At 45.4% G+C, this 24118-nt stretch overlaps 1 protein-coding gene across 2 annotated transcripts in view; it reads right to left on the minus strand.

Moving 5' to 3' along the window:
* Window positions 1–1446: 1446 nt before the first annotated feature.
* GARS1 (glycyl-tRNA synthetase 1) overlaps window positions 1447–24118 on the minus strand; it is a 28066-nt gene continuing 5394 nt past the window's right edge. For both annotated transcript variants that reach the window (XM_080974076.1, XM_080974075.1), the window contains exons 2-17: window positions 22775–22876; window positions 19914–20016; window positions 18546–18687; window positions 17882–17970; window positions 16663–16739; window positions 15007–15152; window positions 13650–13799; window positions 12734–12896; window positions 10283–10447; window positions 10050–10158; window positions 9527–9671; window positions 7397–7482; window positions 6544–6653; window positions 5394–5487; window positions 3478–3668; window positions 1447–1746 (exon numbers count right to left, since the gene is read on the minus strand). In XM_080974076.1, coding sequence (XP_080830202.1) covers window positions 1621–1746; window positions 3478–3668; window positions 5394–5487; window positions 6544–6653; window positions 7397–7482; window positions 9527–9671; window positions 10050–10158; window positions 10283–10447; window positions 12734–12896; window positions 13650–13799; window positions 15007–15152; window positions 16663–16739; window positions 17882–17970; window positions 18546–18687; window positions 19914–20016; window positions 22775–22876 — 1998 coding nt within the window. In that variant the 3' untranslated portion in view covers window positions 1447–1620. The remainder of the gene's footprint in view (window positions 1747–3477; window positions 3669–5393; window positions 5488–6543; window positions 6654–7396; window positions 7483–9526; window positions 9672–10049; window positions 10159–10282; window positions 10448–12733; window positions 12897–13649; window positions 13800–15006; window positions 15153–16662; window positions 16740–17881; window positions 17971–18545; window positions 18688–19913; window positions 20017–22774; window positions 22877–24118) is intronic.

The raw sequence follows: 24118 nt of genomic DNA on the forward strand, positions 1-24118 counted from the left end.
GCATTTACCTGCTTGAAACCCATCTCAAAATCTCGAGGTGCAAACTCAAGACCTATCAAAGCTCTAGTGTGAGTTTGAATTTGAAGGATCTTTGCATTGAAACTGGTTTTTTTTTTAACAGTTTGACATGCTCAAAACTCAATTTAGGTCCATATGTGTTAAGATCCATTCCAGTTTCAGTGAACCACCGGAAACTGAAGAATATAGCCCTCTATTATCTGCTACATCTGCACATCTGAAACAGTCATTTCGGCTTCCTGAGCAGAAAGAATCAGTGTGGAGGGTGTGATGTGTTTAGAAAGGAAAGGAGACAGAGGAATCAAAAACTATGAATAAAATACACAGTAACCATGGTACTGGCTTCAGAAAGTGTGTTAAAGAGTTTAGGACAGCGGGTGGCGCTGTGGGTTAAACCAGAGCCTAGGACTTGATCAGAAGGTCGGCGGTTCGAATCCCCGCGACGGGGTGAGCTCCCGTTGCTCGGTCTCTGCTCCTGCCAACCTAGCAGTTCGAAAGCACCTCAAAGTGCAAGTAGATAAATAGGGACCGCTCTGGCGGGAAGGTAAACAGCGTTTCCGTGCGCTGCTCTGGTTCGCCAGAAGCGGCTTAGTCATGCTGGCCACATGACCCGGAAGCGGTATGCCGGCTCCCTCGGCCAATAAAGCGAGATGAGCGCCGCAACCCCAGAGTCGGTCACAAATGGACCTAATGGTCAGGGGGTCCCTTTACCTTTAAATGATAAATGCACTGACCCCAGTACACAGCATAAACACAACAAACCCTAGATTTACACATCAGTTCAACCAGTGACCCTGTGAGGTAATGAGATGAGCGCTATTTTGGGTATCCTATCTGTAAAATAATTAAATGGATGTTTCCATAAGACTGGGTAAAGGGATGGTTGAGCAAAGGAGCACACATTATTGCTCCCAATTCTTTATAGTTCAGAGAAAACCATTCAAAACCAGACTGGCCTGGTTAACACATAGCACTATGCCACTGGGTTTTTTCCACGCCTATGGTTGGTTTAACAAGTCACGAGTTAACCACGGAATTCTCCCACAGATGAACAAAGCATGGCTTCTCCAAAGCTTGGGTTTTCCCCCATCTGCTCTTACCTTCTGCCTTTGTAGCTTGGTCAAGTTCTGGGGTGGAGTGACCAAACCAACCATGGGTTCACATATCATGCCAAGCTTTTGTTACAACAAACCAAGGTTTTGCGAGCCAGTAACAAACCACAGCTTCAGACCATGGATGGTTGGCAGTAAACAAACCATAGCTGAGCTGCTAACCAGGGCTCATTCATCATGGTAAGCCACGGTTTAATGAACCATAAAGTAATATAAACCATGGTTTAATATTATCTGCAAGCCAGGCCACTGAATATCTGATGGTGACAGCACCAAGGAGAAAGGAGACAGAGAAAGCAAGCTTAATGAGGCAGTGTTTTTAGTCTTTTAACTGTGTTTATTGGAGCTGGGAGTTAAAATTAGGCAGCAATTGGAAGTGAAGGGGGAAGATAACCAGACAGTCCCTGTTTTGAATAATACACATGATAAATTTCATATTAACATGAACAGTAAAAAGTCGACTTCTTGTTAAGTTTCCGGGGAGTTTGTTTCATTCCTCTATTGTCTCCTTTTTGCCAGTCTCTTGTCCCTCGAAGAGTGGATACTTGGCCTCCACGTCAGCCCAGGTTATGTTGCCGTTTGCAAGATCCCGAACTATGGTGGGAAGCTCAGAGATCTGGAAGCAGGAAGAAGAAAGTGCACTTTCAGACTCCAGGATCAACACAGAGCTAATCAACTTTCTCAGAAGAACAACGGGGCTCAGTCCCCTTGAGACAGCACCGTTGCAGAATGTAGGCAGCCAGTTGTACCCAGCAATAGGTGAGCTCCTTCTTAGAACTGTAAAGTTGGAAGGAACCACGGGGGTCATCTAGTCCAACCCCCTGCAATGCAGGAATCTTTTGCCCAATGTGGGGCTTTAACCCACCACCCTGAGATTAAGAATCTCGTGCTCTACCGACTGAGCTATGCCTTTCAAAGGCGCACTGGACAGGATAAACACACACCAGACCACAGGTTTCCTGTGTGCATTCTCTACTTCACTAGGCACAACTCTCATCAGCCTCACTGCGTGGGCACTGTTTCCTTTTTCCCAGAATATTTCTGGATTATAATGAGCCCAGGAAAATCCTATCTTTACCCTTGAAATAAAGGTATCTGTTGAGGCTCAAGTTACAAGCATGTTGCAGCTGGTGCTTGTTCCCCCATGAACACAGAGAAGGGTCATGGTTCAGAGATTAATAATAATAATAATAATAATAATAATCTACCCATCTGGCTGGGTTTCCCTAGCCACTCTAAACAGCTCTCTACAGAATAAACACAATAAAACATCAAACATTAAAAACTACCCTAAACAGGGCTGCTTTCAGATGTCTTCTAAAAGTCAGGTAGTAGTTTATTTCCTTAACATCTGATGGGAGGGCGTTCCACAGGGTGGGCGCCACTACCAAGAAGGCCCTTTGCCTGGTTCCCTACAACCTCACTTCTCACAGAGGGAACCTCCAGAAGGCCCTCAGAGCTAGATCTCAGTGTCGGGGCTGAACAATGGGGGTGGAGATGCCCCTTCAGGTATACTGGACCAAGGCCATTTAGGGCTTTAAAGGTCAACACCAACACTTTGAATTGTGCTCGGAAACGTACTAGGAGCCAATGTAGGTCTTTCAGGACAGGTATGATATGGTCTCGGCAGCCACTCCCAGTCACCAGTCTAGTTGCCGCATTCTGGATTAGTTGCAGTTCTGAGTCACCTGCAAAGGTAGCCTCACGTAGAGCACATTGCAGTAGTCCAAGCAGGAGATAACCAGAGCATGCACCACTCTGGGGAGACAGTTTGCAGGCAGGTAGGGTCTCAGCCTGCGTACCAGATGGAGCTGGCAGATGGCTGCCTTGGACACAGAAATGACCTGCAACTCCATGGACAGCTGCGAGTCCAAAATGACTCCCAGGTTCCGCACCTGGTTCTTCGGGGCACTGTTACCCCATTCAGGACCAGGGAATCCTCCATACCCGCCCCCTGTCCCCCCAAAACAGTACTTCTGTCTTGTCAGGATTCAACCTCAATCTGTTAGCTGCCATCCATCCTCCAGACACTGTGCATGCAGAAGGACCCCAGTATTTCCAGGCTGGCCCAGAAATGGACGCAACCAGAAACCCTAGAGAGCTGCTGCCAGCCAGTGTAAGCAATACTGGACTAGATGGACTAATGACCTGACTTTAAGAAGACAGGATAGCTGCCTTATACTGTCTCCCAAGCACCGCTGGTTGTAAGAGGGGACTTGTCTCATTCTCTCCATTCAACATGATGTGTTTTTAGTTCCTTCTGCTTCTACCTGCACCCTTTCTCTTCCGGTTGCTTGCCTCGAACCTCCAACTTGCCCCCCGCCCCAACGCAAAGGGCACAGCCTACCTCAGCTCGTATCTGGCGCATGGAGTCGCGGTCTCGCAAGGTGGCCGTGTGCGGCGACCGGTTGACCGTGTCAAAGTCAATCGTGATCCCAAAAGCCACACCGATCTCATCCGTCCTGGCGTAGCGCCGGCCGATGGATCCGGAAGAGTCGTCCACCTTGTGGGAGACCCCGTTTCTTGTGAGGGCTTCGGCTGCGAGAGGAAACAAAGGTGCGCATCATTTTATTGAGTCGGCCGGCTTTATAGAGAATTTAAATGGGCACAGAGAAGAAATGAGCGTCCCCCAAAGATTGCCAGAAGGATGACTGGAAACCTCAGCTGAGCCAAGTCAAGCCCAAGTTTGTTTTATTTAAAGGGTTGGATATTTGTGCAGCCCTTGAGAATGGGGTGGAATGTCTAATTTAAACCACATATACACAGAAAGAGAGAGAGCTGCAACTGCAAACTAAATTCAGCAACGTTGCCATGAACTAGAATACAGTGGTACCTTGGTTTACAACCATCTGTTCCAGAGGCCCGTTTGTAAACCAAAACAGGTTGTAACCCAAGGCGCGCGTTCGCCAATGGGGCCTCCCCAAAAAATTTGTCCGTAATAATAATAATAATAAAAAAAGGTTGTAATACAAAAAAAGTTTGCAAACCGGGACACACACTTCCAGGTTTGACGTGTTTGTAATCCAAAACATATGCAAACCAGACTGTTTGCAAACCAATGTACCACTGTACTGCAGCGTACAATATCCGAGACCACGAAGCCCTTTGGATACATTATGCCTTCCCTACTGCCAAAAGGAAAAATCATAGAATTGTAGAGCTGGAAGGGACTCCGAGGCTCATCTGGTCCTACAATGCAGGAATTGTTTGCCCAATGTGGGACTCGAACCCACAACCCCTGAGATTAGGAGCCTCGTCCTCTAATAACTGAGCAAAGGGCACCCGAAGCCAAAAGGGAAGTGTATATCCTAAATATGAACCAGTTTCCACGGCCAGTTGTGGTTTTTTTTCCTGTCGGGGAATGCTCAACCACAGTCGTGGGGAACCCTTTCCACCCCAAGGGCCACTTTCTCTCTGGGTTAACCTCTTGAGGGCCACATGCCAGCAGATGGATGTAAGGTAAAGGGTAAAAGGTAAAGGGTAAAAGGTAAAGGGTAAAGGTACCCCTGACCAGTCGTCAATCGTGGACGACTCTGGGGTTGCGGCGCTCATCTCGCTTTATTGGCCGAGGGAGCCGGCGTACAGCTTCCAGGTCATGTGGCCAGCATGACTAAGCTGCTTCTGGCGAACCAGAGCAGCGCACGGAAACGCCGTTTACCTTCCTGTCAGAGTGGTCCCTATTTATCTACTTGCACTTTGAGGTGCTTTCAAACTGCTAGGTTGGCAGAAGCAGGGACCGAGCAACGGGAGCTCACCCCGTCGCAGGGATTCGAACCACCGACCTTCTGATCAGCATGTCCTAGGCTCTGTGGTTTAACCCACAGCGCCACCCGAGTCCCTGCAGATGGATGCAGCCAGAGGAAAAAGCAAGCAGAGCAATAGGTGCAACTGCAGGCTACATTCCACACATGTGCCAGTGGTTTCTGCATCCACACATCTCTCCATCCAGCAAGCAAGAGACATGATCACAGTTCAAGCATGCATGCTAGTCAGCTGAAAGGACAAAGCTGAAAGGCAAAGCCAATGAGGAGCAAGGTCTGGGATGAAGGGTCCTGAGAGCCAGATAAGAGTCCCAAAGGGTTGCATTCAGACCCCACCCCTGAGGTTCCCCACCTCTGCTCTAGCACAATGAAGTCGCATCAGTGAAACAAATCGTGTAAAAAAACCTGGTCAATCCCCTTTCCTGCTGAACACCCCCAATTCATCGATGCAATCGCAGCTTTGTTAACACAGGGCAGCCCGGAAGCATCGGGAGCTACTCACATAGTTCCTTCACAAACGGAATGAATTCCTGGTTTTGGCTCAGGGGAAGGACAGAGCACTTGAACGGCGCCACCACAGCAGGGAAACTGAAGTACTGGTGGAGAGAGAAAAGCAAAACAGGTGATCAGGCAGGGGAAGCTGACAGATCCAGAGTGGAAGACTCTTCATCTGAATTAGATGGGAATTAGGGGTAAATTGGAAGGTCCCCCCCCCCAACTCTGCTGTACGTATGCTATGAATTATGTGACTAGAAGACTCTGATTTTGTGCTCTGATTAAATAGTGAAAAGAACATTCATTTTGATCTTGCAATTTGGACCTTCGTCTGTGGATGCTTTGCTTTTCCTTCTTTTTTGCCAAGTCCAGATTCCTCCACCCACCCAAATAGGAAAGGAAAAGCTGAACCTCAATCTTAAGAGGGGCAAAGGGCACAGAAAAATAGGCAGAGTGGAAGCTACCGAGGATCGGGGGGAATTAAATACAGAAAGCTAGAACCTATGTTTGTGTTCATACAATCCACTCCAGGTGACCAAATTGTTCTTTCCATATATATAAATATTGGATACGTACATAGAAACATATGACCGTTTAACAGACAATGAATTATGTTTTCTACCTTCAAAAATAAGGCTGGAAGCCTAACTCTTTTTACAACACACACACACTCCGGAGTTAAGAGAGCTATTTCATACATTTCAGATTTCCTACAGAGAAATATTCTGAGTAGGAAAATGCTTATCATGACATGTGGAGTGTGGAGTTGGGGTGCAAGTGTTTCATATGGCCCAAGCAAACTGATTAGGTAGTCAGTGCATACATCAGCTGCCCATACTTGTTTGCACACTCCACACACTACAAGAAACATGAATTGCATACCTGGAAATGAGTTGCGTGCAGGAAGTCAATTGTGTCAGGTAGCTGCTTGTCTATGAGGGTGCTATTACTCCCATTTTACAGGCGGAGAAAGGGAGCAAAGAGAAAGAGCTATGACTCAAGGCCGTTGGGGGCTGAGCAGGGCTCTAAACGAAGTCTGCAATGCCCAAATCCAGCGTACAATGCTGGGGCTACGAAATCCGCGGAGCCTCTCATAGGAAGCCACCAACATACATCAACTCTGAAACCAAACCAAAGTCACAGGGGGGAAATCCTACCGTCCGTTGCTCATCTCCCTCCCGGATGCGGAACGTGTGCTCAAATATCGTGTACATGATCCTTCCGATACCAAACGAAGGCTCAATCACATTGGGGACAATCTCTTCCACTAGAAAACAGATAGGCAAAAAAAGGGTATGTTTTGCTAGGCCAACTCAGGTTGGAAAGCGTAGAAGCTTTTCGCGTTCATAGCAATTCTGCCCAACAGCAACGGGGCTCAAAGGTTGCCACTGTAATGCCCACAAACATTTATCTCTCAATTTGACTGTACGGAGCAATTATATCAGGCTTCCTCAACCTTGGCCCTCCAGTTGTTTTTGGCCTACAACTCCCATGATCTCTCGCTAGGAAGACCAGTAGCCAGGGATGATGGGAATTGTAGTCTCAAAAACATCTGGAGGGCCGAGGCAGCCTGAATTATATCAGTGCTAGTGGTGGCCCCAGTGGAGGTAAGGCACTGCCTGGGAACTGTGCATTCCAGTCAAACCAAGTGAATGGCATCTGAACACATTTATAACGTTGGTTTGCGCCCCTGACCATGAGGAAGCCATTTCAGTGCTTGTCATGCTGCCAATAAAAAACAGCCATTCCAGCGTTTCTCAAACTTGGGTCCCCTGCTGTTGATGGACTACAACTCCCATCATCCCTAACCGGTGGGGTCCTGGTAGCTAGGGAAGATGGGAGTTGTAGTCCAACTACAGCTGGGGACCCAAGTTTGAGAAACACTGCATTGGGCTGCAATTATATGTGCTACAGTGAATGGGAAGGAAGTCTCCCACTGATTTGGGGCAGGGGACAGTCTTCTGGCTATGATCTTTACTATTTTATAGAAGCAAGTACAGGGAGACCTACCGTGTAAGGTTTTCTGGAACCTCTTCACGCCAACCATGTCCTTTGTTAGTTGAAAAGTTTTCCCTTCCGTTTCAAAGGTAAATTCCCTGAAAAGAAAAGGGGACTCAGAATCAATATCAGGCTCTTTTCCTTCCAGAGGACGCTGTAGAGTTAAAGGAAAACAGCAGCAGCAGTGCCATTCTAGTTCAAAAAGCAGGTCCAGCAGAATTTGAAGGTCATCAAAAGTATTCCAAAATTCCAAAAAATTGTTATGAATGAACAACCAGGTCAGCTCAAGGATTCCTAACAACATCCTGACTAGATTTATACTTCTTGAAAGTAAACAGCTGAGGAAGAGCAGGTAATCCTTCTCTGCTAGCTTTATTCAATGGAATTAGACAGTCCAACATCTCCTAACCTCTACGATCACTATGCTCAGGAAGTTTAGAATACTGCATCTTGCGATTAGGGATTATAGAAATTAAGTAAATATAGCAAATGCTAACAAAAATGGTGGTTAAGTATTTATCTATAGGAATTACTATAAACCTCCAACTCAAAATATTATACGGATATTTAAAATATCCATTAAATGAAGGGGATTATGGGAATTGGAGGAAAGTATTGCAGATGGAGAACACAGAGGGGGAAAGACTCAGTCTAATCAATTCTGCAACATACTGATTAGCCTAATAAAGAAGAAGATTGGAAGAAATTTAAAGACTATCTACAGAAACACTGCAAAATTAATGAATGTTAGAATGATGTTGGATTGAAGTTAAGTGGTTTTTAGCAGCAATGTTATAAAGGAATATGTAAAAATGGATGGTTAACAGATGATAATCTAAAGTTATAATATATTAAGATAAAAGATTAAGATAAAATCAAAGAGGGAAAGGATTTGCTGAATTAACTAATTGAAATGGAATACAAAAAAGGGAGGTGTGAGGAGGTCAGGGAAACAAGCAAATGAAAGATAAGATATGGAAAGACTGATCTGTTTTTAATCGTTTTTACTTTGTATGTCCATTTTTTCTTTTTTTCTCTTTCTCTTTTTTTCTTTTTCTTTTCTCTTATTTTTGTAATATGTTGAAACTTTAATAAATATCTTTTTTTAAAAAAAAAAAGATTAGCCTAATAAAGTTTTGCTCTAATGCAGATGTAGGCAATGGGTAGGCAAACTAAGGATCGCGGGCCGGATCAGACCCAATTGCCTTCTGGATCCGGCCCGTGAACGGTCCAGGAATCACCACGTGGATCACCAGCGCGCACGTTCTTTCCCTCTCCCTCACACGATGATGATGGCGGCGGCGCCTCCTCCCTCCCTCCCTCCTCCTGGCTTCTCTCCGCCCTGCCCAGAGAAGGAAGGGGGCTGGGCTTTGTTGGAGCCAGCAGCAGCAGCAGCAGCGCTCAAGCGACTGCCATCTTAAGCAGCCCCTCTCCAGAGCCCTTTCACGCGCTGCTCATCATCCCTCCACCAGCACCGCCAGCCCCTGCCGCTCACAGGACACAGGTAAGCAGCCACCAGGGCTCGTGCTGCTCTTGAATCATTTTTATTTTTTATTTTTTCAAAATATAGTCTGCCCCCCCCCCCCAAGGTCTGAGGGTCAGTGGAGCAGCCCCCTGCTGAAAAAGTTTGCTGACCCCTTGGCAAATGAGCATTTCCTGATACTTCTATGGATTTGGGGATTTATTTATTTATTTTTAATGAAGGAAAAGGAGTGTCAATTGGGAGCCTTTGCTGATTGGCGGCCGATTCAGTCTCCTTTCATCTTCTAATCCCAATTTTTAAGTAACAATTGCTCGGGCTTTTTCAGATCTTTCACAAGCTCTTCCGCCCTTGCCAAAGCTCTTGAGTGTGCTGGAAGAGGATCTATGTACTACTGGTTCTTGTGATCCAAGAGCAAATTTCATCTACGAAAAACAAAGATTTCTGCAGGCATACTACAGAGTTGACACAAATGACAGTTTGCCAGCCGCATCGTCAACAAAACCCGAGATAGTCTGAGATCAGAAAGCGAAGCCCCAGAACCAAAGCACTCTCTGGGTGACAATTCAGTCGCAAGTTATTTGTGCTCCAATCTGAGCATCACGGCACAAATTGGTGGGTGGAAAGTGCCTGATTCACCTCCCTCAGGCTCAAACACTTACCCTTTTTCGTTCAACAATTTCTCCATCTCATTGATGTAGCACTCATCACAGATGGAAAGGTATTCCAGCACCAGTTTGGCGTCCTTTTTGTAAGCCTTGCCAATGGCTCCCTTATTTGCTTCGAACTGAACGACGTTGGCTGTTTTGTGCAGGTTACGTTAAGGAATCCCAAGGGAACAGGAGGAACATGAAAAACTTAAAACAAATCCTTATTTCCAGATGAATAGGCTTTGGACTCTAATGTAACTGAAATAGAAAACTATCTTTAGAAAGATGTTTCCCGCAAAAGCATTTTATTTTAAAATCCGATTTAAATTTAAAAAAAATCTGTTTTAAATAAAAAGAATCATATCTGTGTGTGTGGTGTGTGTATGTAAAATATCATTGATTTTTCAGGAAGCTTCAAGAGAGCTTCCTGAATTTACTCCCAGCAGCCTCACAAACGGAAAACCATTAGTTGAACCCACACATCCTCCCAACTCGATTCCCCGTCAGTTAGAACTGTTTTATTTCTGAAAGGATATGGGTTCCTTCAGAGGCTTTTCAGCTACAAGAGGAACTTTGGTGGCTCTGGCGTGGCAAGAGAGGTCGTAGCAAGAGCGGTCAGCACAGCCAACAATTTCAATCCACCCCTGAAAGAAGAAAAAAAGGATTCGCCTCTGTTCAGCACACCACCGCGTGAGTTAGCCAAACTCTCTCCTCTCCCCGCCTCCCCTCGATTAATACAGAAGCCTCTGCAGCCATCAAATCACTTACGTAGGATGTTTTGGACTCTGCATCCCAGCAGTCGCAGGCGTAGTGGGCCATTTCGTTCTCCATGTGTTGTCGGAAGCGCAGCTTGTTTGGAGAGATGCCGACTTTGACAAGGTAGAGGTAGATGCGGCCAATGAAGTAACCGAGCACCGAGTTATTGATTACACCCTGAAACGAGAGAGAGAGATGGGATGCCCAAAGCCAAAAACTGCTTCCTCAAGTAAATATGCACTGAAGAATTGATGCTTTTGAATTCTGGTGCTGGAGGAGACTCTTGAGAGTCCCATGGACTGCAAGAAGATCAAACCTATCCATTCTTAAGGAAACCAGCCCTGAGTGCTCGCTGGAAGGACACATCCTGAAGCTGAGGCTCCAATACTTTGGCCACCTCATGAGAAGAGAAGACTCCCTGGAAAAGACCGATACAGTGGTGCCCCGCAAGACGAATGCCTCGCAAGACGGAAAACCCGCTAGACGAAAGGGTTTTCCATTTTGGAGGTGCTTCGCAAAACGAATTTCCTATGTGCTTGCTTCGCAAGACGAAAATGTCTTGCGAGTTCCTGCGGGGTTTTTTCCTTTCCCCCCCCTTTTTCCCAAGCCGCTAAACCGCTTATCAGCTGATCGGCTAAGCCGCTTAACAGCTGATCGCGAAGCCGCTTATCAGCTGATCGTTAAGCCGCTTATCAGCTTATAGTTAAGCCGCTTAACAGCTGATTGCTAAGCCGCTTATCAGCTGATCCGCTAAGCCCGCTAAGCCGCTAATACTGTAGCGCTAATCCGCTAAACCGCTAATAGGCTTGCTTCGCAAGACGAAAAAACCCGCAAGATGAAGAGACTCGCGGAACGGATTCTTTTCGTCTTGCGAGGCACCACTGTACTGGGAAAGATGGAGGACACAAGGAGAAGGGGACGACGGAGGATGAGATGGTTGGACAGTGTCCTCGAAGCTACCAGCATGAGTTTGACCAAACTGTGAGAGGCAGTGGAAGACAGGAGTGCCTGGCTGCTCTGGTCCATGGGGTCACGAAGAGTCGGACACGACAAAACGACTAAACAACAACAACAACAGTGCTGCACACCTTGTGTTCAGTGTTAGACACTCAGATGTACTGTATAAGCTAATCGCCAAATGGCACCTTAAACCTAGGTTGCGGTTGCCACAATGGAATGTCTAGGTGCCTCTTTTTTTTTACAACAGTTTTTTCTATTGCAGTTGTTATTGTGGCTGTTGTTCATTTCTATACCGCTTTATATTTTATATTTATAAATCTCAAAGCGGTATATAACACATTCAAACTTCAAATTGAATGATCCAGAATTAAACAAATTCAAGCTTCAAGGACAATATTTCAGAACCTCCCGAGTGGCATTTTGCTTACTCCGGTCACCAACCAGAGATCTCCACATGGTCGCAACTGGACCCGCGCCAGTTGCAAATCGTGCCTGGTGTCTAGGGAGTTTTGAACACTGCTTGACTTGCGGTACAAAATACCGGGCCCTTTTCCATGACATTTCAACAGCATCCTCCATGTATTGAATAAGGAAAGTTAAGTTAGGACCAATCTTTTTATCAGTTCCACAGGATTTTGATGCCGAGGTGTTTTAAGGGCTTGTTCACAGCTGAGCAGTGGGACCCACAACCAAATCTCAATAATGGTTATCAGAAGCACAATTTTTTGTCAACATGAAGATTCCTACGTGTAGTAAAAGCAAACCCAACATGTCTCTGCCTTGGAAAATCAGAGGATTTTAGTTCTGGAAAGGTGCTGAGACTTTCCATCATAGTTATAGGTAGGTAGCCATGTTGGTCTGCCGTAGTAAAAAATAAATAAAAAAAAAAAAATCCTTCCAGTAGCACCTTCGAGACCAACTAAGTTTGTCTCTAAGAGCCTAGAGCTTAGGACTTGCCGATCAGAAGGTTGGCGGTTCGAATCCCCGTGATGGGGTGAGCTCCTATTGCTCGGTCCCTGCCCCTGCCAACCTAGCAGTTTGAAAGCACGTCAAAGTGCAAGTAGATAAATAGGTACAGCTCCAGCGGGAAGGTAAACAGCGTTTCTGTGCGCTGCTCTGGTTCGCCAGAAGCAGCTTAGTCATGCTGGCCACATGACCCGGAAGCTGTATGCCGGCTCCCTCAGCCAATAAAGCGAGATGAGCGCCGCAACCCGAGTCAGCCACAACTGTACCTAATGGTCAGATGTCCCTTTACCTATAAGTTTGTTATTGGTATGAGCTTTCGTGTGCATGCACACTTCTTCAGATACCAGATGCTTTCCATCATAATTAAGGCTAAACTTGTAGAGTGAATACAGAATTAATCTGTGTTGCTTCTTGTTCAGAAATTGCAATATGCAGACCTCATCTAGTTCTCCACAAAGGTGAGTATCTAGCAGAATTCATGGTGTTCTCTTCCACATTTTCTTCACACGCTTCTACTGCAAAACACACTTTCAGTACCTGCTCAACAGCATCCCCCAGACGCATGGAATGAGCCGACTGCCCGCTGGTCTGGGCTTTGGAAGAGTACAAGAGGATGTGAAGGTCTGCTACATTCTGGAACTTAGGGTGATGCTTCTCACTGGGATCCACAAAATGCTCAATTTCTGCCATTGTGAATTCCCTAAAAGACAAAGGCATGCCCTCGGTTTAGTAGCTATTCTGCTTGAGAGCCACTATAGCATCTCCCATAAAGGTGAGATAACCCACAAGCTCTACACAACACCACGTACACAGGTCAATCCATCTCAATGTCTCGTGGCCTCTCAGACTCAGAGAGCTGGAGTCACCCAGTGGACACTGGGATAGGGAACCCAAGGGCAAAGTTCATGCTAAAGCTGCGAGCATTTGGCACCATATATTCAATTATAAATTATACAATTATAAATTATACAATTATTTATTCAACTGTAAAGAGAACGAACAGAGAACAGAGAATATATAAAAGGTCCACCGCTTTTTAGCCACCCAAAGAACAAATAAGTGCAGTGAAAATCTCAAGACAGTTGCAACAGTAACCCGTCTACCTAAAACCATTTCCCCTTTCTCTCAAAAAACCCACACCAAATATCTGCACTGTGGAATGTTCTACTTCTGGGGATCCAGTTAAAGTCAATGTGGGAAAGCAAAGTAAAAATGACAAATATTCACAAATTTATGATATGCCACAGACAGTGCTGTTGATATTTCCAATGATTATGCAACAGGGTCTTTTTAGAAATCAACATGTAGAGAGGTGACTGCATGGGAAACATTTTAGGAAGACACACCCATGGTTCCATTCCCTTACAAGTTGAGAGAGAGAGAGAGAGAGAGAGAGAGAGAGAGAAAGTCTATAGTTTTAACAAACTCTGTCATAGAAGAATGCTTACAGTACCTGACTCTAATGAGGCCTGAGCGAGGAGAGATCTCATTCCTGAAGGAATTCCCAATCTGAGCAGCAGCAAAAGGAAGTTTGCCTTGGTTAAATTCCAAGAGGCGTTTAAAGTTCAGGAAGATCCCCTGCGCAGTTTCCGGTCTCAGGTAACTTAAAAAAAAACACACAAATGAAATCCAACAATGAAAGCAACTGAGAAGCAGGAAAATAACTCTCCTGAGAGCAGACGGGCCTAGTTCCCCAACTTTTTATCTGGGGCAAATTGTCTTGCAATCAAAAAGTACAACCAGCATCTCTCCCCCGACTGCTCAGACTCCCTTTGCTGGCTTGCTTGGCTGGGGTGAGGGGAAAAGGTTCTGAGCCTCAATAATTCCCCCTGACCCAATCCCAAATTTATTATTAAGGCTTGCATCTGGTTCCATATTCTCAGTGTCTTCCTGCTCATGTGCTTGTTTTTCTAGGAACAGGAACACTAAATGCTGTTCGATTTTAAACCAATTATCACTTTATTGCTTTACTGCACGCTATGATACAAGTAGCTGACAGCCTGAGGCATCACTGCTGCTTATCCGCCTTAGGGCCACATAATTAAACACCGGGAAGACCTTTCTAACAGCAACAGCTGTTCAACAGTGGAACGGATTCCCTCGGGAGGTGGTGGACTCTCCTTCCTTGGAGGTTTTTAAGCAAAGGTTGGGTGGTCATCTCTCATGGATGCTTTAGCTGAAATTCCTGCATTGAAGGGGGTTGGACTAGATGACCCTCAGAACCCTTTCCAACTCTACAATTCTGCGATGCTTTTCTAAGCTTGTAAAATTAAAGATTGCAAGGCTAGTCTAGCCAAAGAGAGATGCTGCGAATAACCCACTCAGCAGTAAATTTGGTCACCTTTATGTTATATTAGGATAAGAACAAAAACACCCCACATTGAGCTGAGTTGACTACCATGGCCTGGTGCAAATATTTCCTGTCGAGTCCCAAGCGGCTTTTGAATTTAGCTCATTCCTAGCTCCATGACTCCTAGCCCTTGCTAAACCTTCCCACCCCAGAATTTCCAAATCGCATGTGGGGGAAAACCACTACGCTTGAGCATTTGTGGGTTTGGGGTGCAGGGAGCAGGGAGCAGTCTCAATTGTTCCATACATCACTACCCCAGTCCCTCCTCCATCACTGGTAGGTTCAGCAACACACACACACCACCCCAAACAAATTGAAGATCCCCAAGACCTCCTCCTGGGGAGGGTTAGTTGACTGTAAGCAGAACACAATGGAATGTATTCAGCTGTAGTACGAGCCAGTCACCCTCGTCAAGCCCAGTAGGTCACAAGAAATATGTCAACATCCATGCTTAATTTACCCTGGCATGTTTCCTCCAGGCCCGATAGAGGTCTTGAACATAAGATTGAAGGACACCGGAGGACTGAGGTCATTTCCAGTAATGGGAGACTTCACGTTGTAGTTCACAAACAGATCCGCAAGCTCTTCCTGGCCGTAGTTGTCCAACTAGGAGCAAAACACGAAAGGCATTTAACACAGGAACCTGCAGCAAAGACTTAACTCTATCCACCCTGTCTCCTCTTTAAAAAGACACCAGCCCCTTATGAGAAACTGCAAAGGATTAATCCTGGCATTTTACTGGGGGAAGCAACAAGCATGGATTTGCCAGCGCAGCCTCTTACAAGGGCATTCTGGTGGTGGGATAAGGGGCCAGAGCAACACAGACAAACAGAAACACTGTCACACGTTTCCCAAAGAGTGCTATGAAGAGGGCTAGAAGGGAAAGAGGCGGGCTGGGGAACCTGTGGCCCTTTGGATGCTGCCAGACAACAACTCCCATCATCCTTCACTGCTGACCATGTTGCCCGATGGGAGTGAAGGCCAACCAGATCTTGAGGGCCACAGGTTCCCCCCTCTCCCTACCTCAGAAAGTAAATTAAAAAGCCCACAATCCTTCTATATTTTCATGCCCTAACGCAATGCCAGCTGTTTGTGAGGATCAGAAAACCAAATCTGCAAGTTGAAGGACTTTGAGATAAGTGCACAACGGGTACAAGGAGGAACAACCTCTTTTCCTTCTCTTGCGAGGTTATGAACTGCTGCAAATGCCTCCTAGGAAGGAGGGGTGGTCCGTCTTTCCCTTTCTCTGGCCAACAGCTACTTCTACAGGAGGACCCAGTCAGGAGAGGATGGGCGACAGCAGTGCAAGTGTCGACTGCCTACACTGCAGCTATCAAGTCCCGCTGTGTGTTTCCACCACACACCCCTCTTGCACCTGCTTTGACAAATGGGGATTTCTCTTCGGGGAAGCAGACATGGATGCAGGGGCTCCAGCTGCTTATTTCCATTCCTTCCCCTTCTTACTCACATTGGGTCAATGAAAAAATGAATAGGTCAACTCCCGCCAAGTGAGCCAGGGCCAAGTGCCACAAGCCGACTGCATCTTGGGCCACCCTCAGCACAGGCAAGTATCACAGCTACAGATTGCCAAATCTCAGTTCCCCCACCAGGTTGTTGTTATTATCCCAGCATCCACCTTGCTTTATCCAAAGCAAAAGAAAACATATAGGCACGGATCAGCCAAGAGCTCCCTTTCAGCTTTGCTCAATCTACAGAGAAGCAAGTTTCACAAATGTCAGCTGCACAGATTTGGACAAGCAGGACTAGAAATTATTCAAAGGCCAGAAACAGGGGAGGAGAAAGTTTCTTACTTGATAGACTTCATGCTACATGTGGAGCTCTGAATTTGCCTGTAATGGAACCACGGAACCAATTGCCCACCACTGGGCAATTGTAATAGATTCCCAGCAGGTATGTGGAACAAACCTTTACAATCTACACACCGCAAACAGCCACCCCACCAAACGAATTCGCCACTGATCTATGACCTGCAGAAAACTCATTTGTGAGATGTTAACTTCCAAGTTCATCCGGTGTCTTAATTCTTCCCAGGAAACCCAAAGTAAGTAATTGAAAGCTTGCGCCTCCGTTTCCGTTTGCACAGCCACATACTGACCTGTGTCAGAACATTCTCCATTTCAGCCTTCTTCTCAGCTGTACATTTCTTGTCCGACATCAGCTTCTGTAAGTGAGCTGCAAGAGAAGGCAGAAAGAAGCGTTCGTGGCCTACCACAAAGCCCACCAGAATGCAGATTCTAAGAACTAGATGGGCAGTTTCCAAAAATAGGTCTCCGAGGAGCCCCCAAGATCCCCAAAGCAGAGATCAGTAATGATAGGTTTCTCAGAGAAACATGTCTATCATATCCATCATTAGTGACTTCCTTCTGCAAAGCATAGCTATAGGAGAGAGTTCCATGCTCCCAGCTCAAGGTGAGCCTGAGGCCCAACAGGTCTGACTTGTGCTCAAATACCCTCCAGGCTTCTCTATAGTGCATAGAGGGTTCCTCAACTCGAGTGTCAATGTAGAAAAGAGTTTTTGAAGATAAATGTCTGAAAGCAACCGAATCAGGGAAACCAATTTGGCTCTGCCCTTTCTCCCAACATGTTCAGGGAGAGAACATCCTCAGCCCTCCCAGAGCTGGCACAATTTAATGTTTCTAGTATCATTTTCACAGAATAAGAACAAAAAGTAGCTGCTGCTGGGTTTGGGCCAAAGACTCATGTAGTCCAGCATCCTGTTTTCACAGCAGCCAACCAAATGCAACAGAAATTCACCAAACCTACGAGTTCCCAGCAGCTGGTATTGTGAGGCATACAGTGAACATAAGAGCATAGCTGTCATGGCTAGTAGCCACTGATTGCCTTACTCTCCATGAATTTGTCTAATCCTCTTTGAAAGCCGCCCAAGTTGGTGATCATCATGGTGACCGTCACTACTTCTTGTGGGAGCGAATTCTAGAGTTTATGAGCTGTGTGAAGAAGTACCGTCTTCTCACAGCACATGGTTAAACTGTGGCACTCACTCCCACAAGAGGCAGGGATGGCAACCAACCTGGATGGCTTAAAAAAAGGATTAGAAACTGTCTAAGTCACTCTTAAGACGGCATTCCGTTTCCAGTCCTGACAGCTGCAGAGAAAGGAGGGAGGATATTGAAAATACGGTGCTGAAGATATGCCAGCCCAGCATAATACATGGCTTATGCTAACTTGGCTTTCGCTTGGGAGAGGAGAGAGATTAAAACTTTCAATCTAAAAACATTTGTTAGATCAATGCTGAGGCGGGGGGGTGGGGTGGGGAACATGCAAACCAGTCCTGCTCTCGCAGCTCAGCATACCTTTCAGGAGATGATCAGCTCGAAAACACTCCCCATTTTTCACATCCTTCACCATGAAGTCTGCAAATTTGTCTACGTGGCCGGAGGTCCTGCAATGGTCAAGAGTAGCGTCATCGCACATGGCATCAAGATTTATTTTATTCATTAGCGGATTTATAAACCAATTCACAATGCAAAGCTACCCAAACAGTAAACCAAAAGCAATACTACTGTGGTAGAATTCACATTCTGCAAAATGACAGGGTTATACTTCAGGAAACATCCTGAGCAGCCATCTACCTTCTTGCTGCAGCGGTACCTATATAAGCGCATGCATATACACACACACAGAGATACCACGGTTTAAGAACAGTCCTGTTTACGAATGATTCGGTTTACGAACCCTACAAAACCAGAAGTAGTGTCCTGGTTTGCAAACTTTACCTCAGTCTACAAACGGAAACCGAATGGTGGAAGGGCACTGGCGGTGGGAGGCCTCATTAGGGAAAGCGCGCCTTGGTTTAAGAACAGATTTGGTTTAAGAATGGACTGCCAGAATGGATTAAGTTCGTAAACCGAGGTACCATATATAACATTCTCTTTCTTTTTTCACTTTATTTTGTAGAACTGAAAAAGCTTCAAATAAAATATTAATAATAAAACAGTAGGATGACATGCTACTTACTTCAGAACAGGCTCTGGCGTGAGCATGGTGCAGTCTATCTCAAGAATCTGCTCTTCCTGGATGAAGTGCTGCCTCCAGGCATGAACTACATTGTTCTTCAAAGCACAACCCACAGGACCAAAATCATACAGGCCACTCACACCTGCAAGAGAGACAAGCTGTGAACACACACACACACCATTCCAAATAAATAGGTAAAAAAACAGAATTCCCGTCTGCAATCTACAACATGAGCATTATAAAAAGTTTTGCAACATTTTATTAGTGCCATAATATAGAACATAATTAATTGTTATCTCCTTACTACTGCTGGCTATTACACAGTTGAATTTTTGCAGATTAAGGCAATTAACTCATCCTACCAATAACCGTGAGAAACTTCCTTTTGACATGGAGAGAAGCATCTCCTGGCAATTTTTACTAGGATGCAAGCACCACTGGGCTCAAGATCAGTGAGACACACTCCAGGTAAGTGTGCACAGGATTACATCGCAAGTATTTTGCTCCACTAGTGGAGATTAAAAGGTCTGTTACAGTAATACCTGTCTAAAATAACCTACAAAAACCAGATATAGTTTTAAGTAAAGCAAAGGCTCTCCTCAAAGGGAATTTACAATTTCCTATAAAGTTTAAACCCATAAAAAGAATTTGCTCATGATGTACTATGGAGCAGTGTTAGAATTAGACCCAAGCAATAAATTGCACTGAATGACAGTATCATAAAAGGTAAAAGGTAAAGGACCCCTGACAGTTAAGTCCAGTCGCAGACGACTCTGGGGTTGCTGTGCTCATCTCGCTTTACAGGCCAAGGGAGCCGGCGTTTGTCCGCAGACAGTTTTCCAGGTCATGTGACCAGCATGACTAAGCCGTCTTTGGTGCAACGGAACACCAAAACCAGAGCAGCGCACGGAAACACCATTTAACTTCCCGCCGGAGTGGTACCTATTTGTCTACTTGCACTTTTTGGTGTGCTTTTGAACTGCTAGGTTGGCAGGTGCTGGGACCGAGCAACAGGAGCTCACCCCATCGCGGGGATTCAAACCACCAACCTTCTGATCGGCAACCCCAAGGGGTTCAGTGGTTTAGACCACAGCGCCACCCGCATCCCCTGACAGTATCATACACCCACCTAATTTTTTTTGCACCATTCAGCTTAATGCAGATGGTAAGCTAGATCTCCGACAGCTTTCATTATTTTTATTGTTAAATTTGATTTCTATGTTACCGCTTGCCTTATGTTTAAAACTGACCATTACATCCTGTATTGTGCATTTTATCACGGCCTAAGACTGCAAAAATAAATAAATGGTGGAGAACACAGGAAATCATGCTCTAAAGAGCCTACAATTACAATTATAAATTGGGTACCTCCATAAATAGAAAAAGCCTGGTCATAGAAAAACCTTCGCTTCAGAGTATCTTCCATTTTAGCTCTGTCCACGATATCATCCTTTGGCTGCAAAGCCAGCTCCTGTAAAAAAACGAATGATAGATTTCAACTAAAATAGTTCTTCCCTGATCCGATTATTCTCTCTCTTTCTCTCAGTAGCACACACACCTCCGTCTTTAGAGATACATTGCCCTGCATAAAGCAGAATAGTGCTGGACGTCTTCTGCTTGTATCTGAAGCTGCCCAACATCTGTAAAAGCTATTTTTAAACACTGTCATAGGGCATGCTGCTTTCAGCTGCATCGGAGCCAGGACTCTGAAGCGCACATGACAAGGAGCCAGTGATGGAAAAACCTCCAGAAAAGTAGCTGAAGTCCTCAGTTAAGTGTTTAGGGAAGCTTCTCACAACCTGGTGCTCGCCAGATGTTTTGGACTACAAGACCATCAGTCCCACCCAACACAGGTGCACTACCCAGGGCTGATGAGAATTACAGATCAAAACATCTGGGGGGCACCAGCTTGGGGGAGGATAGCTTACAAAAACAGATGGCTTAGAAAGCAGCCTATACATGGTGCAATCAATAGACACCTTTTGAGAAATTTCCTGATAAAATGGGTGCTACTGGGGGAAAAGGGATCTCCGTGTAAGTCTTATTGCTAAGATGCATTTATTTAGCACCAGAAGGAAACTAACCAGCTCTCCTCAAAGATAATATAGCACCAACAACATTGCTAAATATGTTTTTAATAATCTCTGTGTGATTATATTTCCGTACTTTACTGTGGTTGCAGATCACTGTGTGGCTTACACATTGGGAAACGATGCAAAATTTTAATAAGCCTAACATAGCTGGGATGCCAAATTCCAAAAACTTAAATGATGTTTAAAAGAAGAAAAATGGAAATGGTAGTTATACGGCCCCCAAGACATGACAGTCTCTGCACATGAGACTTTGAAATAAACTAGAGGGGAGAAGCAATGCTTTTTGCTATATGTGACCCAGTCCAGTACAGTAGAGCTGAGAAGGTAGAATTTAAGAAACTATAAATGGCTTAGGACCAGGTTATTTGAAGGACTGCCTCTTTCCACACTACGTAGGAGGTGCTACCCTGTGTTCCTTCACCACTGCAGGACAGCTTCATGGGAACACAGATGTCGGCTCTCTCAGAAGTGACATCCAGACTGTGGAATTCTCCAACAAGACGTTCAGCTAGAACCCTTCTTATCAAGCTTTAGACACTTTTTTAATAATTCCATTGTGGCTTTTAAGCTGCTTTAACCTCCTGCTGCACCAACTTATTTTTTAAACTGGCCCAGTTGCTTTTTAGTCCTCTCGTGCTGGTGTTTCAATGATTTGACTGCTGTACTGCGGTCTTCTAAATCACAGAATCTTAGAGTTGGAAGGGACCCAAGGGTCATCTAGTCCAACCCCCTGCAATGCAGGAATCTCAGCTAAAGCATCCGTGACAGATGGCCATCCAACTGCTGCTTAAAAACCTCCAATGAAGGAGAGTCCATCACCTCTCGTAGCTGTCAGAAAGTTTTTTTGAAAGTTTAGTTGGAATCTCCTTTCTTGTAACTTGAAACCACTGCCTTAAGTCCTACCCTCAAGAGCAGGAGAATAAATCCATAAAAGTTACTAATCTGCCAAAATTTCTGCTAGCCTTCTGGGGGCTGACCAAGGAGGGAAGGAGTATTTCATGGCTTCTCCCGCAGCCCATTTGCTTTCTATGCTGGACCCAGAAGAGCACTCATTTCCCACTTGGCCCACCTGCTCACTCATCAGCATGCAATTCTTGTTTCCAGTGGCCACCCAGTGAGTGCCTAAATCAGGCATAGGCAAACTCAGCCCTCCAGATGTTTTGGGACTACAACTCCCATCATCCCTGACCGCTGGTCCTGTAACTTGGGATGATGGGAGTTGTAGTCCCAAAACATCTGGAGGGCCGAGTTTGCCTATGCCTGGCCTAAATACAAGTTGGACTGATGCGAGTTGGCAAAGGCTGGTCTAAACCGTGGTTGAGCATTACAAAGATAGGCCAGGCAACCCCCACCCAGTGCAGCCAGGAGCAGTTTAGAAGCATGAAGTTAGCCTCGACGACAGATGAGGAAAGCCACCCCACTTACAACTTTAAGTTTACTACTACTACTACTACTACTACTAATAATAATAATAATAATAATAATAATTTATTTATACCCTGCCCATCTGGCTGGGCCTCCCCAGCCGCTCTGGTTGGCTTCCCTCAAAATATTAAAAACACAATAAAACATCAAACATTAGCAACTTCCCTAAACAGGGCTGCCTTCAGATGCCTCCTAAAAATCAGATAGTTGTTTATTTCCTTGACATCTGATGGGAGGGTGTTCCACACGGTGGGCGCCACTACCGAAAAGGCCGTCTGCCTGGTTCCCTGTAACCTCACTTCTTGCAGGGAGGGAACCACCAGAATGCCCTCGGAGCTGGACCTCAGTGTCTGGGTTGAACGATGGGGGTGGAGACGCTCCTTCAGGTATACTGGGCCGAAGCCGTTTAGGACTTTAAAGGTCAGTACCAACACTTTGAATCTGGCATGCTATCACTAACCATAATCAAGAAGAACCATAGATTGGCATTTGCAGGAAATGCTGAACTATGGTTAATCTGGAAATGGACACCGAAACTTCCAGCCACCTCCTTGCAGGCACAATGGAGGAAGAAAAGGGGAGGGGAAGCACAAAAGTCTGAAGTTCATTGTAACTTGTCAGTGCAACCCTAAACCTTGGTCATTTACTCTGGCATAAGGGGGGTGGGCGGGGAACCAAAAGCCAACAAAAAAATTGACCCCCAAGGCTCACCTTTGCTTCGAGGATTCTTTTGCGAGCCTTGAGTTCAGCTACTGCTTTGTCTACATCCACCTGGGGAGCCTTCTCTTCCTTCAACTTTCGAACAAGTTCGCCCTAGAAAAAGAATTGCAAACAGTCAGTACGGGTTCAGTTCTGAAAGAAGTCCCATGAACATAGTTGGGGGGCGAGGAATTGCCAGCAGAAACAGCACTTTTCTGCCACTTAAACTCACAACATACACATGGATTTGAGGGGCAAGCGATACCTGACCCACAATGATGTTTAAACCAGTACAATTGCCTTTTGAAGGCAGTGGGGAGTGAGCTCTCACAAAGAAATGCACAGAGTGTGGTGCGTCACAGTCTATGTACTTTTACCAAGAAGTCAAGTCCCACTGTGTGAATGCAATTTACTTTCTAGGAAGTGTGTCCAGCACTTCGGTATCATTGGTTTTCTGAAAGATGTGACAGTAAACAAAAACAAATTGACAGAAGCAAGTTATTACGGCATTTCAATAAAAGCCATATGATTTTGAAAGACAGCAATGCAACTGACTGCAGACATCTTGATAAAGGCTTAAGGATGGTTTCACAGTGGGTTGATAACAATGTAGGTTAGGAAAAGTCATTCTTACTAGGGATTTCTTATCTCACATTCACAACAGTCCTGGGAGGATAGGCTATGACAAATTTCCCTTCCACGCTGTATCTACTGGGTCCCATAGCTGAGAACCACCATAGGTCTTATATCACACACTTCAATTTTCACACAAAATTCAATACTAGTTTTTCCTTACATGGAAAACAGGGCAGAGCAACATTACTGTGAAACTTAGGTGGATAGAACTCCAAAAGTCCCAGGTTCCATCCATAGAGTCTGTGTAGAACCTTGGAACGCCTACTCAGAATTCCCAAGTAGTTTGTCACAAATTATGCATCTGGAGTCTTGCAGTGAATATATACACAAAGGGTACAAACCCTAGTGAGTCACAATCACAGTTCCCCAGATTTGGGGTGTGGGTAAGTGCATATATGGGGAGGGGCATACACAAAAGTCGACACTCAATAAGTCTACTGTCTTGACTGCTCCCAGCAGGTGAGATTGTATGGAGCTGGACAAACCAATGCAAGGGCTTAGCTGGATATATCCCACAACAGCCTTTGCCAACCTAGTGCCCTCCAGATGTTTTGGACTATAACTCCCATCAGCCCCGGCCAGATGGTGGCAGTTGTTGTCCAAAACATCTGGAAGGCATCGGACTAGCAGAATGCCTTAAGGATTAGATTCATTTTTTTTAAAAAAGACTATAAACTCCATCACCTTCCTAGTTTCACACATCACAGTTCAGCATCAATC

The sequence above is a fragment of the Podarcis pityusensis genome, assembly GCF_964106645.2.
Source record: "Podarcis pityusensis genome assembly, chromosome: 12".
Classification (NCBI taxonomy): domain Eukaryota; kingdom Metazoa; phylum Chordata; class Lepidosauria; order Squamata; family Lacertidae; genus Podarcis; species Podarcis pityusensis.